Source organism: Pempheris klunzingeri, chromosome 21 (assembly GCF_042242105.1).
Source record: "Pempheris klunzingeri isolate RE-2024b chromosome 21, fPemKlu1.hap1, whole genome shotgun sequence".
NCBI lineage: Eukaryota > Metazoa > Chordata > Actinopteri > Acropomatiformes > Pempheridae > Pempheris > Pempheris klunzingeri.
In genome coordinates this window covers 21,475,242-21,495,556 of record NC_092032.1, presented here as the reverse complement: position 1 = coordinate 21,495,556, position 20,315 = coordinate 21,475,242, and the positions used below count along the sequence as shown (strand labels likewise).

The 20,315-nt window shown below is 44.6% G+C and overlaps 2 protein-coding genes across 8 annotated transcripts in view; both read left to right on the top strand.

Annotated features, from left to right (window-relative positions):
- Positions 1-200: 200 nt before the first annotated feature.
- rheb (Ras homolog, mTORC1 binding) lies at positions 201-5,331 on the top strand. Its single transcript, XM_070852840.1, has 8 exons — positions 201-252; positions 807-878; positions 1,588-1,655; positions 1,777-1,859; positions 1,979-2,035; positions 4,437-4,484; positions 4,949-5,030; positions 5,239-5,331. The coding sequence occupies exons 1-8, from the start codon at positions 201-203 to the stop codon at positions 5,329-5,331; spliced, it is 555 nt and encodes a 184-aa protein (XP_070708941.1).
- A 3,065-nt stretch (positions 5,332-8,396) lies between these two features.
- The window catches only part of LOC139220922 (protein NLRC3-like), a 104,037-nt gene continuing 92,118 nt past the window's right edge, over positions 8,397-20,315 (top strand). The window contains exons 1-9 of one of the 7 annotated variants that reach the window (XM_070852795.1): positions 8,397-8,481; positions 8,702-8,876; positions 9,311-9,430; positions 9,918-10,123; positions 11,595-13,401; positions 13,755-13,928; positions 16,041-16,214; positions 16,839-17,012; positions 17,328-18,143. In XM_070852795.1, the coding sequence (XP_070708896.1) occupies positions 8,746-8,876; positions 9,311-9,430; positions 9,918-10,123; positions 11,595-13,401; positions 13,755-13,928; positions 16,041-16,214; positions 16,839-17,012; positions 17,328-17,331 (2,790 nt within the window). In that variant the 5' untranslated portion in view covers positions 8,397-8,481; positions 8,702-8,745 and the 3' untranslated portion in view covers positions 17,332-18,143. Of the gene's footprint in view, positions 8,482-8,701; positions 8,877-9,310; positions 9,431-9,917; positions 10,124-11,594; positions 13,402-13,754; positions 13,929-16,040; positions 16,215-16,838; positions 17,025-17,327; positions 18,144-20,315 lie in introns of those variants that run through there. The other 6 variants (XM_070852794.1, XM_070852793.1, XM_070852797.1 and 3 more) reach the window with 6 other exon arrangements.

The window sequence follows — 20,315 nt, the reverse complement described above, 5'->3', positions numbered from 1 at the left end:
GATTTGTCCAATGAGGGAAGAGTTCGAAATGGGCGTCAGCAAAGCATGTCGTTGTGTCAACCAATTGGAACGCACGCTTACCCGGAAGAACCCGCTCCCCTGTGCGTGTGTGTGGGCCAATCAGCGTGGCGCGCTCATGAATGATGCGGTGGAGATGATGCAGGATCTCCGCTGCCCGTCTGGATGCTGCTAACGGGACCATGCCGCAGCCAAAATCCCGCAAAATCGCCGTGTTGGGCTACAGATCGGTGGGTAAGTCCTCGTCATGTCATCACCTGAACACGCTACTGTGGCGCAGGTGATGTTAAAGCCACGCCTCTGCTGATAGCTTTGATCTCCAGGAATGTTTGGACATGGGGGAGGGTGGGGGGGGGCTCGCTGTTACCTATACTGCACGTGATGTTAGAGTCAAACTTAAAGCCAGTCCCTCCATCCTCACATCCGTAACTGGGCAGAGCTGGGATTGGCCAGCTGGCAGCCAATCAGGTTGCAGGGCAGGTGTGGTCCTGATGCTGATGCTGCGGCTGAGAGCATCATTGCTGACAGACCTCGACCAATCAGAGCTCGCCGTCCGCTGACCTCACTGCTCCACCTAACACCACCGAAGGTATCACGCCTCCTTCTTCCTCCTCCTCGTGTGTACAGTGGAGGAGCGCTCAGCAGTCCTACTGGTCCCTGAACGTGTCGTAGAAGTTATTAAGCTCATGTCTGATAGGGAGGTGTCTGATGTTACCATGACTACGACAAGATGCTACGATGCTACGTTAACTGTGTGTGTGTGTGTGTGTGTGTGTGTGTTTCTCCAGGGAAGTCCTCTCTCACCATCCAGTTCGTGGAGGGACAGTTTGTCGATTCCTATGATCCCACCATAGAGAACAGTAAGTGTGTGTGACACTCATCTGTCCCACTGTTATTACAGTCAGCGAACTAACCACAGATGCTGGACTGTCCCACTGTTATTACAGACACATGAACTAACCACAGACGCTGGACTGTCCCACTGTCAGTACAGACACATGAACTAACCACAGACACTGGACTGTCCCACTGTCAGTACAGCCACATGAACTAACCACAGACACTGGACTGTCCCACTGTCAGTACAGACACATGAACTAACCACAGACGCTGGACTGTCCCACTGTCAGTACAGCCACGTGAACTAACCACAGACGCTGGACTGTCCCACTGTCAGTACAGACACATGAACTAACCACAGACGCTGGACTGTCCCACTGTTATTACAGACACATGAACTAACCACAGACGCTGGACTGTCCCACTGTCAGTACAGCCACGTGAACTAACCACAGACGCTGGACTGTCCCACTGTCAGTACAGACACATGAACTAACCACAGACGCTGGACTGTCCCACTGTCAGTACAGACACATGAACTAACCACAGACACTAAAAACATGACTATAAATAAACTTATCAGACGTTTTGTGACTTCCTGTTGAGGAAGTGTAAGTCAGTAAAATAGTGAGAAAAGTCAATGGGGTTCTGAATGGAGTTTTCCTCCTGGAACAGCCCCTGGGGGGGTTTGACCCTAGAGCTCTAAAATGGTCTCTGTGTGTCCGTCAGCGTTCACTAAGACGATGACGGTCAACGGTCAGGAGTACAACCTGCAGCTGGTCGACACGGCTGGACAGGTGAGCTCATCCTCAGGTAACTTCTCCCTCACCGTCTTTGTTTTACACGAGGAAGCAGAACAACGAGTTCCACACATCTACAGTTTATCTGTGTGTGTGTGTGTGTGTGTGTGTGTTGTAGGACGAGTACTCCATCTTCCCTCAGAGTTACACCATCGACGTCGACGGCTACATCCTCATCTACTCTGTAACATCCTACAAAAGGTCTTTACTCTCTTCTTTACCTCCGACCTGTTTTCTTTAAATCGTGTGTTTTTTGACTGGAGTTTGGCTCCTCCATCTCCTCCTACCCTGAGTTATCGTGTTGTCGTGTCTCTGTGCAGCTTCGAGGTGGTCCGAGTTATCCACGAGAAGCTGCTGGACATGGTGGGAAACGTCCAGTACGTACACACACACACACACACTTCAGACACCAGGCTGATGCTGCGTTCAAGTCGTGCGTGTTAGATGATAAAGATTCCCAAGTTTACGGAGGTGCAGCATGAAAACAGGTTACTCTGCTCTTAGTTTTAGAACTACAGTTCCCATAATTCCACTCGTGATGTAAAGAGGAAGCACTGCATAACATAACCACAGACACTCGACTGCCCCACTATTAATACAGACACTCAAACTAACTACAAACTCAGGACTGTCCTACCGTAATGATAGACCCCTGAACTTACCACATTTGTTGAACTGTCCCACAGTTAATACAGACAGTGAACTAACCACAGACTGTCGACTGTCACTACAGACAGTGAACTAACCACAGACTGTCGACTGTCACACTGTTACTACAGACAGTGAACTAACCACAGACACTGGACTGTCCCACTGTTTTTACAGACCGGGAACTAACCACAGACTGTTACTACAGACAGTGAACTAACCACCGACACTGGACTGTCCCACTGTTTTTATAGACCATGAACTAACCACAGACTGTTACTACAGACAGTGAACTAACCACAGACACTGGACTGTCCCACTGTTTTTACAGACCGTGAACTAACCACAGACTGTTACTACAGACAGTGAACTAACCACAGACTGTTACTACAGACAGCGAACTAACCACAGACTGTTACTACAGACAGTGAACTAACCACAGACACTAGACTGTCCCACTGTTTTTACAGACACTGAACTAACCGCAGACTGTTACTACAGACACTGAACTAACCACAGACTGTCGACTGTCGCACTGTTACTACAGACAGTGAACTAACCTCAGACTGTTACTACAGACAGTGAACTAACCGCAGACTGTTACTACAGACAGTGAACTAACCGCAGACTGTTACTACAGACAGTGAACTAACCGCAGACTGTTACTACAGACACTGAACTAACCGCAGACTGTTACTACAGACAGTGAACTAACCACAGACTGTCGACTGTCGCACTGTTACTACAGACAGTGAACTAACTGCAGACTGTTACTACAGACACTGAACTAACCACAGACTGTCGACTGTCGCACTGTTACTACAGACAGTGAACTAACCACAGACTGTCAACTGTCGCACTGTTACTACAGACAGTGAACTAACCACAGACTGTTACTACAGACACTGAACTAACCACAGACTGTTACTACAGACACTGAACTAACCACAGACTGTTACTACAGACACTGAACTAACCGCAGACTGTTACTACAGACAGTGACTAACCACAGACTGTCGCACTGTTACTACAGACAGTGAACTAACCACAGACTGTCGACTGTCGCACTGTTACTACAGACACTGAACTAACCGCAGACTGTTACTACAGACACTGAACTAACCACAGACTGTTACTACAGACACTGAACTAACCGCAGACTGTTACTACAGACACTGAACTAACCGCAGACTGTTACTACAGACACTGAACTAACCACAGACTGTTACTACAGACACTGAACTAACCACAGACTGTTACTACAGACACTGAACTAACCGCAGACTGTTACTACAGACACTGAACTAACCGCAGACTGTTACTACAGACACTGAACTAACCTCAGACTGTTACTACAGACAGCGAACTAACCACAGACTGTTACTACAGACAGCGAACTAACCACAGACTGTTACTACAGACACTGAACTAACCGCAGACTGTTACTACAGACAGCGAACTAACCACAGACTGTTACTACAGACACTGAACTAACCGCAGACTGTTACTACAGACACTGAACTAACCGCAGACTGTTACTACAGACAGCGAACTAACCACAGACTGTTACTACAGACAGCGAACTAACCACAGACTGTTACTACAGACACTGAACTAACCACAGACTGTTACTACAGACAGCGAACTAACCGCAGACTGTTACTACAGACACTGAACTAACCGCAGACTGTTACTACAGACACTGAACTAACCGCAGACTGTTACTACAGACAGCGAACTAACCACAGACTGTTACTACAGACACTGAACTAACCGCAGACTGTTACTACAGACACTGAACTAACTGCAGACTGTTACTACAGACAGCGAACTAACCACAGACTGTTACTACAGACACTGAACTAACCGCAGACTGTTACTACAGACACTGAACTAACTGCAGACTGTTACTACAGACAGCGAACTAACCACAGACTGTTACTACAGACAGCGAACTAACCACATGCTGCTCACACATCAGAAACTGGTAACTCCAACACGTCATGAAGGCAGCATCAGGCCTGATGACACATTCAGAGTCCCTAAACACAGCATGGACATAACAAACACCTGTCTCTCTCTCTCTCTCTCTCTCTGCCTGTCTCTCTCTCTCTCTGTCTGTCTCTCCAGGGTGCCGATCATTTTAGTTGGCAACAAGAAGGACTTACACATGGAGAGGTGAGACATGCCGTTATATTTACACGGACAGTTCAGAACGTGGAAGTGAACAGCTGCTGCAGCTCTTTCACAATAAAAGCCTTCCAGAACGTCAGAATAAACTGACCATAAACTATCAGTGCTGATCGCTAAATCCAATTTTAATTATTTATTTAACCTCATATTTCACAGACATTAATGGGGAAGTAGTAATACGTAGTCTGAAATTGAATTACTTATGAATAATACACAGAAGCCGGGTTTATTCTTCATGAGGAGGAGACTCAAATGGTTTCTCCTCTTCCTCCTCTCCCTCCTCTCCCAGCCCGGCTCTCCACAGTTGCACTAGACGCCGTCGCTTATGTAACACAAGTTAATAGTGATGTGTCACTGCACTGCTTCAGGCAAATGTAATGTGACGACAGTAACTGTGGATGAAAGAGCAGAAACCTTTCTTCTTCTTCTTCTTCTTCTTCTCTGTGCAGGGTGATCGGGTTCGAGGAGGGCAAAGCTCTGTCCGAGTCGTGGAACGCCGCCTTCCTGGAGTCTTCAGCCAAAGAAAACCAGGTGAGGAGGAAAACGTCAGAGAGGAGTAACTTCATCTCCATCTTATGACTGATGTGGCTCAGATGATTATTACACTAAATAAACAGATTTTCAAATGGAGTTTGAATTTTCCAGCTCACGTGTGTGGAAGTCTGGGAAGTCACATGATGCCAGCATACGTTCGGTAACCCTCCAGATATTAACTGATGGTCTTTCCTCTGGTGCTCAGACGGCGGTGGAGGTGTTCAGGAGGATGATCCTGGAGGTGGAGAAGATGGAGGCGGGTCAGCCACAGGGTCGGACACCATGCTCTATGATGTAGCTCCCAAACACTCTGTCCTGCCCCCCCCCCCAACGACCCCGACACCGCCCACTGACAGCTCAGCAGACCACCTCCGAACTCCGGCTCGCCTCCCTCCTGACTCGTTCTGTTTACTTCGGGTTCAACCAAACTCTGTTCAAAAATCTGCTGATTTAACGATCACCTGCACGTTGAAAGCTGTAATCATATTTCTCCGGGGCTCATGAGCCCAAAGCAGCACAGTCAGAGCCTCATGGGAGACGTAGGAGTCGAATGCCAACAGAGTGAGCCCAGTTTCACCTTTGATATAACTGCTTCCCCTGCGAGCTCAGTGATGTTTTCAACCTAAACTGTGACCTGGTAGGACATTTAAAGCTCTACGGGCCAGTGCTCCATGAAAATACTCTGTGTGTAGTGAGCGGTGACTTTATTGATTTAAAATACATTTTCATCAATTAGTCTTCAGCTGAATTTACAACAAGACTCTAAAGATTTGTGAAAGGTGTTAAGTCTTCGTCCATACAGTCTGTGTAGTGGCTAATATGCAAGACAACACAGGAGGAGCAGATTTTCAAATGGGATTTGGTGTGAGTGCTTTGTATCAAGAACAAGATGACAACAGAAAATACTGTATGAACAAAAAAATCTATTTATTATGAATTATTATTCTGAGTTTTAGGACCCGTTTAAGGTGGAAGTGGGATGATGTGACTGTCATCAGTTAAAAAAGGGATTTAGATTTAGTTATGTTATCATGTTCTAAATATCAGACACCAGTTTATTACGTAACAAAGGATGAAGCTGGTCTGTAACTCCATCCTGATGATGGTGACGCTGTCTGCTGCTGACCCCCCCACCCCCCCAGTGTCTCTATGAAAAATATGAAGAAAAACACTTTTTATATATAAGAAATAGGAAATAATTGTGTTTTTATGATTGTTCTCATTAAAGCTGTGTTCTATGGTTTGGCTAAGAATCCGCTCTGCGTCTTGCTCTTCACTAACTACGTCTGAATGGTAAAGGGCTGCGTTTGTGTTGAGAAAGAAAAAAGGGAAAATTATATATATATATGTTAAAATATATATATATATGTAAGCTATTTACTCTAATTTAATTTCCTTTACTTGCTATTGCTTTCTTTATTTATTTTTATACAACTTCTTTTTGTTTATTTATGTAACTTTGTTTTAGATTTGCTTGGTAATTTGTTCCATCAATGTTAGAGGGCAGGGTGATCCAGTGTCGGCACCCAAACAAGTTGTGTTTCTGGTTTAAATGATGTTGGATCCTCTCCCAGTTAATCAATTTGATGTCACACACAAAAGAGAATTCATTCAGCTGTGATGATTGGCCTGTTAAGGCTGATCAGTTTAGCACAGCTGAGTGGAAGAAGAATTGAAAAAGTTTGAAACACAAATTATATATATATATATATATATATACGTAATTAAAATGTTACACTGATCATTTGTAGTTCAAGAGTGGGATCAATGTGAGTCAGTTCACTGCTGTGTCAGGAATAATACAGTGTAAGAGCTACAGTAGGACTGGATTCAACTGTTAACAAAGCTTCAGCACCATCATTTAGTAAAGTACAGATTATCAGACTCATGACTTGAAGGCACCGAGAAATCCTGGTGTTTTATTTTGAAATTCTTTATTCATCTGGAAACAAAATCAAATCCAATTCACCACTTCAGCCACCAGAGGGCAGAACTGTTATTCTAACTTCAGCCACCAGAGGGCAGAACTGTTATTCTAACTTCAGCCACCAGAGGGCAGAACTGTTATTCTAACTTCAGCCACCAGAGGGCAGAACTGCTGTTATTCTAACGTCAACAACCGTTCTGCCCTCTGGTGGCTGAAGTTAGAATAACAGCCGTTCTGCCCTCTGGTGGCTGAAGTTAGAATAACAGCCGTTCTGCCCTCTGGTGGCTGAAGTTAGAATAACAGCCGTTCTGCCCTCTGGTGGCTGAAGTTAGAATAACAGTTCTGCCCTCTGGTGGCTGAAGTTAGAATAACAGTTCTGCCCTCTGGTGGCTGAAGTGGTGAATTGGATTTGATTTTGTTTTCAGATAAAGAATTTCAAAATAAAACACCAGGATTTCTCGGTGCCTTCAAGTCATGACAGTCTGATAATCTGTACTTTACTAAATGATGGTACCTGATGAAAAGGAAAACTGGTGCACAGCTACAAGCTGTTTACTCGTAAAGAAAGAGAGAATTTATTCACAGCTTCAAGCCGTGAGTGAGGTCCCACCAGGGGCCCCTGCTGCATGCCGACGGTGGAAAATAGTTTGAAAATGTTTGCTGTTGCACTCGTTCACTGATCAATATGTTCCTTCCATAAACATGCTGTAACGCTCTGAGGCCAACAAGACCGGGAACCCACACGCACGACTCACACACGAAAGTTTCAAAATAAAACATACAAGCGACTCCTAAAACAATGAGGACAATGAACAAAGGAAGGAAAAAGGCTGAGTAACAACTAGAAGGGATCTACAAAGTAATCAACAGAAAAGCAAACCTTCAGCTTGGATACTGAAACACAAGGGAAGAAGAAGGCTGGTTCTCATGATGAGGGAACATGACGAAGTGGCTCAGGACAAAGGGAGAAGCAGACTATATATACACAAGGTAATGGGGAACAGGTGGAGACAATCAGGGAGGAGCAGCCAATCACAGAGGCAGGACACACGAGGACAGGAAGTAAAGACATCTGAAACGGCAGGGAAACAGGGTTACTTCAAAATAAAACCGGAAATGACAACATGAGACGAGACAGAAAGTTTTAACTTGACAAAACTCAGGATGATGACACATGTACTGTGGACATCCTGTCACATCCTGCAGGCACTCATTTAAAACTTCAACACAACACCACGTCTACCTGGCAGCTATAACACACACACACACTCACTCACACTCACACACACGCACACACACACACACACACACACACACACACACACACACACACACACACACACACACACACACACACTCACACACACACTCTCTCACACACACACACACACACACCTGAAGTCACCTGACTTCTTGTAAGTAGAGAAAGGGGAGGAACCCTGAAAGTGAAAGTGTTCAGTTAGTTCAGACTCCATTTTGAGCCGACGGAGCAGAAGGAGGAGAAGTGAAGGCTGAGGCAGGGTGAGTGTTATTTTGTGTTATTGAACAGATGAACAGAGAGCAGGTGGAGCTCTGGCTGCTTTTATTACACTGTAAACTGTGTGTGTGTGTGTGTGTGTGTGTGAGTGTGTGTGTGTGTGTGTGTGTGTGTGTGTGTGAGAGAGAGAGATTAGAGCTACTTCCTGCTCTCTCAGTCTCGGTGTGGCTCTTGAACAAGCTTGTTTCTTTCCTGTTCTCACAGTCAGTGTTCCTGCTTTACCTCTCAGACTGACTCCTGTCCTGAAGATGAGTGTGTGTGTGGAGGAAGAGGAGGACAGAGCAGAGTCTGCAGTGTCCAGCTGTCTGTCTCTGAAGAGTGACTGGTCCAAAGATCTACCTCTACTCTTCAGTAATGAACCTGGACCCTCAGACACAAAGTAAGAGAGCTGCTACACACTCATCCAGTATTTGCTGCTCATGTTTGGTCATTTTCCATCAGTGGGCTTCAGGATCAAAGAAAGGTTTATCATCCCATCTCCTCTGACCTCACTGAGTCTACGTTAGAGTCTGCATCATATAGATCTAGTGATGGACTAATACATATGATGATAAACGGACTGAAAACAAGGCAAATGCTCGTGTGCTAACATGCAGCCCACATCCTAGTAAGACTCTCTAGTTTGAACACTGCAGCTAAACTTTTTTTATCAGCCGATGGCTTTTAGAAAACCTGATTTCAGAGGGTGCTGCCGTCCCTCAGCCTCCCTTCTGTCTGTGTCCATGCTGTGCCAGAGCTTCCTGTAAGGTTTTATTATCAGAGAATTTATCAAGGATTCATGTGGTGTGAATCAAAACATGCTGGTGTTTGCAGAGTTCAGTACAACAGGCAGAGAGCAGAGTCTGCAGTGTCCAGCTGTCTGTCTCTGAAGAGTGACCGGTCCAAAGATAAACCTCCAGACTTCAGTAATGAACCTGGACCCTCAGACACAAAGTAAGAGACTTTGTTTTTTACTGTAAACTGACAGACTGACAGAATTGATGCGTTGATGGTGAAGACAAAATGCTAAAAGATGTCTGTTTAAGATGCAGAACTATTAGTGCAGAAACTGTTTCAAGCTGAGATGAATCTGGTTTTATTTCTTTGGAAAAACACCTGAGAACCTCGATTTCAGAAGTTTGACTCCAAGAAAATATTCCCACATTGTCGCTCAGCGTTAGTGTCCCTGTGAAGATTTAGAACTATTCAAAATCAATGTTACTGTGAAATAGAGTTTGTAATGATAAACGACAGGCAGATCACTGAGAGGAAAAGAAAATTCATTTTCCATTTTCATTCCAGGCTGAATGCTGAGTTCAAACTGTAAAGTAACACTTTGACTGTTGTCCTCGGCCGTCTGAGATTCTACGCAGTACTGACCAAATGCTTTTTATCCAACAACAGCCAACAAATGATTTTAGTTAAAGAAATGTGTCCACAGAAAGAGGAAGAGGAGCTGCGCTGTGTGTCAGGACGTCCTGAAGGATCCAGTCGGTAGCAGCTGTGGACACTGGTTCTGCAGACAGTGCATCACCTCATACTGGGACCAGTGTGCTTCATCAGGAGGCTCTTCCTGTCCCCAGTGTGCAGACAGATGCAGAGCAACACCTGGACTGCAGACAGTCAGTCAGAGCAGCTGTGAACAAAGTAAGACTGTCCATCTGTCACTGGTCTGGACTCACTAACATCTGTTGTGTCATACAGCCATGGGTGTGGCTGAAGATTAGATTACATGTGAACAAATTCATCCTGATTCATTGTAAAGACACAGACCACCCAAAAATGAAAATAGTGATTAGTTTCTGAGTTTGTTGAGCAGTAGCTTGGTCCCCCCTCATATCCTCCTCAGACCTGGAGGAAAAAAAGGTTTTGAATATAATTTACATCATTTAAGCAGTTGGGATGTAAAACATATCAAAATATCTCCAAATTATATTTTTAGTGAAATATTCCTTGTAGTGAACGTTGTCAGTCTTTTCCACAAAGAGAACATTACAAGCAGCAATCTATCAATGATAAAACAATACACTTTAACAGTAATCAACCTGCTCTACTGCCCGGCTCTCTCCATCCTCATCAAATATAACAACATCCTGATGGAGAACAGAAATACTTCTTTATAAATGTCATCACTTAAACAACTCACTGCCTTAAAACAGGTTATTTTTCTGTTCCTGCCCTTTTGAAACAACAGAACCCCATGTGTGTATAATCACTAGAAAGACAAGGAGGTCCTCTTTACAGTGTAGTAGAACTCAGATAGACTACATTAATGATGCCTGACTCAGACAGAAGTGAACTGCCAGATCTGAAGATAGTAAGGGAGTAGCACCCCAATCATCAGAGCACAGTGGATGGGCTGGGGGGGTCTGGTTTTATCATGTTCTGGAAATAGTACGAGCGTGACCCATTGGCAGCACAATATGCAAGTACAAGGGACTTGAATCGGCCAACGGTCACCAGTCCAGGTTGCAGAGGAGCTGTGCAGTGTGGGAGAACTTGGAAAGGTTGAAACCAGCCGGCTGCTGCATTCTGGATGAGCTTCAGAGGTCAGATGGATCGTGCAGGCTGAGCAGCCAGGAGCCAGTTGGAGTAATCCAGGCACAATGGTCCTGAACCAGAAGCTGCACCAGCTCCTGGGTGAAGAAAGGGCTCCGGGCTAAAACACTATGGTGGAGGACAAACAAAAGACATGTACATAGGCAGTGACTGACCATAACTACATGACTGAGCTTCAGTCATAAGATGAATCTGAGAGGTGAATGGCTGGTGATGGCAGAGGACAAAGTAGTTAGAGTGGATGCTGTGAGCAGGCTGGAGCTGCACAAGCGTTGGATGCAAGCAGGAGGACAGAAAGGCAGCTGAAGGGTTATCCTGAGGCACAAGGGAACACAGTAACAGGCCAGGAACAGGTGAGCACAGGTGTTCAGCAGGGAGAGTGAGCAAAGGAGCTGCACAGTACACAAACCCAGACAAGGAGAGACACTGGAAACAAGGGAAAAACTCCAAAAGTGGACTTTATTCATTTTCTTATATTCATCATTTTTATGGGTCATGAAAACAACCAGCACATCGTCAAACTGTCTTTGCTTTGTTTCAATCTTTCTCTCTTTTTTAGTGAATGGTGGTCTGCAGGAGGTTCTAGATGAACATAAGATCAGCCTGAGGAGGAGATGTGAACGTGTGACTGAAGGAAGTGATGAAGCAGGAAGTGATGAAGCAGGAAGTGGAACCCTCCTCAACGGGATCTACACTGAGCTCTTCATCACAGAGGGGCAGAGCGAAGAGGTTAATACCCAACATGAGGTGAGGCAGCTGGAGACAACTTCCAAGAAGAAGACCCTCCATGACGCTCCAATCAAGTGCCAGGACATCTTTAAAGCCTTACCTCACCAACAGACACCCATCAGAGTCGCTCTGACGAACGGCGTCGCCGGCGTCGGAAAAACCTTCTCAGTGCAGAAGTTCACTCTGGACTGGGCGGAGGGTTTGGAAAACCAAGATGTCAGTCTGGTGGTTCTGCTTTCGTTCAGGGAGCTGAACCTGATCAGAGACGAGCAGCTCAGTCTTCTCAGCCTGCTCCATGTTTTCCATCCAACGTTACAGAAGGTCACCGCAGAGAAGCTCGCCGTCTGTAAACTGTTGTTCATCTTTGACGGCCTGGATGAAAGCAGACTGTCACTGGATTTCCACAACAAGGAGGTCGTTTCTGACGTCACCCAGAAGTCGTCAGTCAACGTGCTGCTGACAAACCTCATCAAGGGGAATCTGCTTCCCTCGGCTCTCGTCTGGATCACTTCCAGACCTGCAGCAGCCAATCAGATCCCTCCTGCATGTGTTGACAGGGTAACAGAGGTACGAGGCTTCACTGACGCCCAGAAGGAGGAGTACTTCAGGAGGAGAGTCAGTGATGAAGATCTGTCCAGCAGGATCATCTCACACGTCAAGGCCTCCAGGAGCCTCCACATTATGTGTCAGATCCCAGTCTTCTGCTGGATCACTGCCACAGTTCTGGAGCACATGTTGACTACAGACCAGAGAGGAGAGCTGCCCAAGACCCTGACTGACCTGTACTCACACTTCCTGCTGGTTCAGACAAAGAGGAAGAAGCAGAAGTACGAGGGGGGACATGAGACGAGTCCACAGGAGCTGATGGAGGCTGACGGGGACGTTCTCCTGAAGCTGGGGAGGCTGGCGTTTGAACAGCTGCAGAAAGGAAACATCATGTTCTACCAGGAAGACCTGGAGCAGGTCGGTCTGGACGCCACAGAGGCCTCGGTGTACTCAGGAGTTTGTACCGAGATCTTCAAAAGAGAGAGTGTGATCTTCCAGAAAACGGTCTACTGCTTCGTTCACCTGAGCGTTCAGGAGTTTCTGGCTGCAGTCTACATGTTCCACTGTTACACCAACAGGAACACAGAGGTGCTGAAGGACTTCCTGGGAAAAGACTGTGATCACTCATCCCTGGATGTCTTCTTGAAGAGAGCCATGGAGAGATCCCTTCAAAGCAAAAATGGCCACCTGGACCTGTTTGTCCGCTTCCTTCATGGCCTCTCTGTGGAGTCCAACCAGAGGCTCTTAGGAGGTCTGCTGGGTCGGACAGACAACAGTCCAGAAGTCATTCAGAGAGCCATCGACAACCTGAAGGAGATGAACAGTCATGATATCTCTCCTGACCGAAGCATCAACATCTTCCACTGTCTGACGGAGATGAACGACCACTCGGTAAATCAGGAGATCCAAGAGTTCCTGAAGTCAGAGAACAGATCAGAGAAGAAACTCTCACAGATCCACTGCTCAGCTCTGGCCTACATGCTGCAGATGTCAGAGGAGGTTCTGGATGAGTTGGACCTGGAGAAGTACAACACAACAGAGGAGGGACGACGGAGGCTGATTCCAGCTGTGAGGAACTGCAGAAAAGTTCGGTAAGTTCTTAAAATAGGGATCTGTTTGTTCTTGAGTTGTTTCAAATACTTTGACAACAAAAGAAAACATTGACTCTTCAGTTGGTTTTGTTTTCTAGCTGTCAAATAAATGATCACAGCCTTCTGCTTATTTCTAATAATTGTAATATTGCTGCTGTTCTTCTATCTACCTTCCTTTGGGTGATGGAGGCCTCATACAGCCCTGGTAAAACAAATGCTGCACTGCAGAGGTGTGATGTCAAAGCAAAGCTCCAATCAGGAAATGTTAAACTATTCCGTCATCACATGCATGATATCAATATCAGGTGTCCTCTTTTATAATATGATGCTTTGTAATTTCTGTTTCATGACAGGCTGTCTGGCTGTTTCCTCTCAGAGAGTCACTATGAAATCGTGGCCTCAGCTCTGAAGTCCAGCCCCTCCCATCTGAGAGAGCTGGAGCTGAGTTTCAATCGGCTGAAAGAGTCTGGAGTGAAGCAGCTGTCTGCTGGACTAGAGAGTCCAAACTGTGGACTGGAGACTCTGCGGTCAGTTCATGAATTTATCATAGTAGTTCATCACTTTAAACACCTGAAGAAGTTTCTTCAGAAATGATCTCTTTGTTCCAAATGGCTGAACATTAGTGAGAAAAAGGTGATAAATGGAGTGTTTGACAGGACGGTTGTGCAGCTTCCACAGAGTCACTGTTTGGTCCTTCAGTCAGTGAAGGTGTAAGAGGAGCTCATTTCCATACACCGGTATCTCAGTCCTGCCTCTGTCAGTGAAGCCTGAGCCAAATATCTTCAACTGGATGTGAGGGATTTTAAATGTTCTTTAACAACAACATCACCTCAGGTAGAGCAGCCATTGTCTTAGATGCTGACAGCAACATGAGTCGTTGTAGCAGAAACAGGTCGATGTTCACCACTACACCTGATCAACAATTATATAGACTGTTGAATGACAGTCAGTCTACCAGGTGCTGTCCTGACCCAGTCCCTGCTACATCTTTAAGGACTGCTTTGAGTGCAAGCTTCACCCTGTCAGACTCATCATTAACATGTCTTTTGAAGGTGGATGTTTTCCAGCATCCATTACAATCACTGCTAGAAAAACCACCCCTAGACACTGATGTCCTAAATAACTAGAGGCCTGTATTAAACCTTTCATTTTCAAGTGAGACACAAGAAAAGGTTGTTTCTGAAAGCTTCAGTCAGGGTTCATCTACATTATGTATTGTTTGTTCAGCCTGAACTAAACACCACGTTTGACTTGTGTGTTCAGGTTGATATGATGTGAACGTTGTGCCACTGAGCTGCAGACAGAAGGCTGATATCCTACTGATCCACACTGAGTGTCTGAATACATAAAGCAGGCACATTTATTTGTACGGCTCCTTTCAGACTCCAGTTTGATCACGGACGACAAGGTGTCTTTTTTCATACAGACATTTATTCCCCAAGTGGTGAAATGATGAAGCCAATGCCGTCAATGCCAAATATACAAAGTCATATACAAATATATGAGTCTGAGCACAAATTCAGAAGATGACTATTAAAAGAAATGCATGATAAACACAAACAACAGCACAATGTAAATAGACACAGGCTTCATTCCAGAAGGTTCCCTTTTCTACAATATTCACCATTGTGTGTTTCTTAATCCTTTAAACTTATTTATATAAAACAACAAAACATCTATTTATTAACTAAATCATTCCTGTTTTTAACTCAAAAGTAATTAAATGAACTTCAGTTACAAAGCTGACTTCAATGGCAGCTACACAATTCAAAGTGCTTCCAGGGACAGAAAGCACAATAGAAACAAGACATTAAACTGCAGGTAAAAGATGATAAAAGCACAAGAACATAAACAGTTCAAGCTGAAGAGAAGATGCATTAAAAGACCATAAAAGCTTGTTTCAGTCTGTTTTCTTCTTCAGTGGTTTAGTCCATTGTCTGCAGCAGAGAAATGTTGAGCCGCACATTTCAAACTGTAATAAAGATCAATGTGCACAGAAGGATTCACTCTGAACCTCTTAAACAGCTGATTTTCATCTCATGTTCCCGTCATGGTTTAAATAAGTGGTAATAAAAAAGACATGCATACAAAGAACAGATCAATAATCTCTGTTTCAACTATCAGACAATAACAAATATATTCAGGATTTTCTTTTTCCAACATGTTTCTGAAGCTTTATGATGCTTCTAGTGACTGAAGAGTTTAAACTGAAGAAGCTGTGATTTTATGACTCCACTGTTCCTAACAGAAATATTGGAGATGACTTTTGTTCTTTGGCATCTTTCAGAAGTTTGGGATCTGGAGTCGAATCTTAAATCAGTTTCTGAGGGTTTTTATTGTGTTTGGCTGCACAACATGAGTTTGTAGAGATGGAGCCACTGGTGGAGCTGCAGAGTTGAAGAGGTGACGTCACTGCGTCTTTACTGAAGAAGCAGCACGTTGTCATGAATATTAATGAGAGCTCAGTGTCACTGTTTGTATTTTACACTGTTTAACCTGCATCCTGTTGGCTTCAGCTGTTTGGAGATTTACTAAACGTCTCCGTTCTAAACCTTCTTCAGCTCTGAGCTGATTATTAAACGCTGAATGATTTCAGTGAACATCGTCTTCTAAAGTTACATCATTTATTCTTTATTCAGATTGATGTGCTGCAGACTGTCAGAGGTCAGCTGTGCTCCTCTGGTCTCAGCTCTGAAGTCCAACCCCTCCCATCTGAGAGAGCTGCAGCTGAGTGAGAACAAGCTGCAGGATTCAGGAGTGAAGCTGCTGTGTGGTTTTCTGGAGAGTCCAGACTGCAGACTGGAGACTCTGAGGTCAGTTCACTGACTCTCTGTCACTATTGTAGATCTGATGTGTTCAGTTAACAACTGAACCTCATTTCTCTTCATATATAACTAACAACCTTAAAGATGTAAATATCCTCTTGTTCATATTTTCATGTTTCCTGGATTAAATTCAGTGTGCAGCCACAACAGATCTGTGTTTGTTGAAGAAAGTGTAGAAAATGTCCTCTGTTGGTGGTTAAAGTGAGTTCATGCTCAGAATTATTGGTAAATGGTCACATCTACATTCAGAAGATCCCCTGAATCATTATCTGTTTTTAAATGGATCACGTTTACCTCCTGAAGCAGAAATGTTCCTACTTCTGTTCCAATGTGCTGATCGACGTCTGATCAACCATATTGATCCTTCAGACCAGAAAAGTATTGATCTTCCAGACCTGACTGAGATCAGCAGCATGTTATTAATGGTTATTTGTCCGTAGAAGGTCGACATGATGCTGATCCACAGTAACACAATGAGAAAGTCTCTCTGCTCCTTTTAGGGAAAAGCTCATTGATGAGGACACAGTGATGCTGAGCTGCAGATTCAAACCCTCAACACTTCTGACTGCATTTTATATGGATTTTTAGCTCCATCATTTATTCTTTACTCAGATTGAGGTACTGCAGTCTGTCAGAGGTCAGCTGTGCTCATCTGGCCTCAGCTCTGAAGTCCAACCCCTCCCATCTGAGAGAGCTGCAGCTGAGTGGAAACAAGCTGCAGGATTCAGGAGTGAAGCTGCTGTCTGATCTTGTGGAGAGTCCAGACTGCAGACTGGAGACTCTGAGGTACTAAACACTGTTAGTAGTCAAGTCAGTTTCATTTATAGAGCCGAACATCACTAACTCTACATTTTCCCCAAACATGCTTCACAGTCTTTACAGCACACGACACCCTGTTTTTAGGAGCTTGATCTGGATCAGGAGAAACTGGCCCCAAACTAAAGTTTAACGGGGAAACAAATCAAAGAAACCTGAGGAAGAGCAGCAGACACAATAAAGAATGACATCACAACTCTGTGACTGACATGAGCTAATAAGTGTGTGCAACACTGATGAAGGGAGTCTCTGCAGACACTGATGTAGGACTTCTTCTCTCATCAGCTAGAGGAGGTGGTGAGGTGGAGGCATCAGGAGTGGATCATCTGAGTCCTGATGATCCAGAGAGGTTGAAGCAGCAGCAGCAGCTTGTGTGTGGAGAGGCTCTGACTGGACCATGTTACTGGGAGGTGGAGGAGAGGAGAGCTTCATCCAGCGACGACTGACGGAGGACACCACGGACAAAACCAAGACTGGCTCTCGTAAATAGGATGTAAATAGGATGTATTGATGAAGTGTTGATTTGATGGAGGAGGAAGTGATAACGATGTGTAACACGATGGTCGGTATGACAGGAGTGTTGATCAGATAACAAAGGTGATGGAACATGTAACCGATCAATGAGAATGAATCAAAGTCACCAGGATGTAACCAAATATCACGTTTCATACTCAGTTTTAAATATGTCCTTTTACACTGTGTTTGTAAAACATGCCGTCAGAGGAAAGCAGAACCTAACGGAGTAAAGTGAAGTGAATCCTTTGTTTTTAAAACATGTATTGAGGAAGAGTTGGAGCCTGATGGTGTCAGCAGGAGCTGCTGTGGGATCAATAAGAATAATAAGTGCTCAGTAATCATTCCCCCGGCAGGACAAAGTGATCCGGTCACATTCAGGCCAGAGGGACAAACTCCTCCTGGTGAAGTGTGGTGGATTCTAACTGGCTGGGTGCAGATGCTGGGGGGCAGGCAGATGAGATCCTTCTGCTGATGTTGGGCTAGAAAAGAAGGGACCTTTGCATCGTTTAGTCAGAACTGTCCAGGATTTGGTCTCGTTCAGGTCTTTGGGCTTTTTTGTCGACAATAAACCTGGACTGCTCTGAACTCTGAAGTCTGCCGCTGCCTTTTTGGAAGATCGACTCTTCAGAGAAAAACCTGGAAGGAGACGGCGGACACTTAGTCTCTGGCCTGAGTTGGGGGGGTTTCCCTCCCACAACAGCGGCTGCCAGAAGACCGTCAAACAACAGCAATAAGAGCCCCGGCACATTTTACAGCTCTAGAGGTACATTCACTTTCCAGCATCAACAAGAGATAGAAACTTTTTAAAACACGTGGATTCTTTTAAACAAGCGTGACAGAATACATGACGGTCAGAAACAATGAGGGAAATAAATCCTGTAAATGTGAGAAACATTCAGAGGAATTCATCAGAGAAACAAGGAGGCCTTTTGCGACTGCGATCAGGAAGTGAATGCTCCTCAGATTTCCTGTTAACAGATTCCTCTCGCTTGTTAACGGCGTCCTGTTTCCAAAATGTCACCTAGTTTTATATCCAGTTTTAGGGAAAGACACAGTTTGTTTGATGGCGTGTAAAAACTCTGAGGCGCTACAGTAACAATACAGACGGACGGACGGCCTGAACGCAGAGAACACAGTGAACACAGTGAACTCCTTCACAGGTGGTTTTACTGTGAGTTCATCAGGTGAGGAAGGTCGTCTGGTCTCATCCCAACCAGCTTATTTGCTCCATGAGACTGATGATTGTGAGGAAATGATACGCAGCTCAGAGTCACATCAAAGATCCAAGTGAAGTCTTTATTTCATGATCTATGTTCTGTCAAAAGCTTTCTGTCCATCCATCAACCAACACGACGCTCATGTGACTTTAAGGCCTCTAGTTCTTCACATGCAGCTTCAGAGCAGCAGCAGCATGTCAAATGTGTTTAGTCCTGAGAAACGACTCAGTGCAGCTAGACTGAGGAGTTTAGTCCATGTTCTGCTGAACAGTGTTGCAGGAGCCTTATAAAACACACCAGTGGAACTAAGTTAAACTGAATCTGTGGGTTTGATTGGTCAAATTACATGTCGATGTTTCATCGTTCTGCTGAATCATTAAGTGTTTTATTATTTCATTTCATTCACAAATGTTGCTGGAGCTACAGTGAATGTTGCATGATGCAGCAGTCTCTGACTAACTAAGTGAATTTAATCCATTTCTCCAGCCAACAATAAATAACATGGACTATACTGAATAAAATGTAAATAGATTCTGTTTCTATTATTTACCATTCTTGTTTTTAATGAATAATGAAGACAGAATAACTCATTTGTTCCTCTGGCTGCAGGACTTTGGCCTGATTTACCTTTCGAGGGCTTTCTGTCCTCATCTGATCACAGATCAGTCACAGCAGCTCTGGTTGGAAGATGTTCAAGTATGTTTTGCAAGTTTCCAGGTTAAAGAATGTTTCGCTGACAAACTTGTTTCCTCCCACAACATGAGCAAACGTGGCTTTGATACTGAATCGCTGCGTGAGGTATTGATCATTCAGTAATTCTTTGGTCAGCAGGTCACTTGGTTCAGTCACTGTGATGCAGTTCATGCTGCACATGCACAGTGTTTCCTTAGTATAAAAAAAGGTTCATAAAGGTTGAAAATGACGGCTTGATTCACGCTAATAAATCATTTATTTGTGCTTTATAGATTTTTAGTGATAAATAAGTTGGTGCACATCATAAATGTTTCCCTCTGCTTCCTCCCCTTGTTCCTTTAATTCATCGGGAAGCCAGTTTGACCTCTGACAAAACATTAACACGTCTGATAATTCACTTTGTAATGTTATTACTATTAAGAGACACCAGAAAATGTTCATAACTACATTCATATAAAGTCTGGAACATCTTTAACCGGCTCACTAGGAAGCCATAGATAAACAATGTAAGGTTTTCTCACTGTATGAAAGGCAAACGGGTCTGAACTTCTAAATGTCACCACATCAGTATTTCTTCCACCGTATATAATGATTCATTAAGTCTGACAAAGAAACATGTAGTCTTCACCATTTGGTGAGGCCCAACAGAAGGACTACCGGGGGTCCGTAGTGTCAGAAGGACTACCAGGGGGGCCCGTAGTGTCAGAAGGACTACCGGGGGGCCCGTAGTGTCAGAAGGACTACCAGGGGGCCCGTAGTGTCAGAAGGACTACCGGGGGCCCGTAGTGTCAGAAGGACTACCAGGGGGGCCCGTAGTGTCAGAAGGACTACCAGGGGGGCCCGTAGT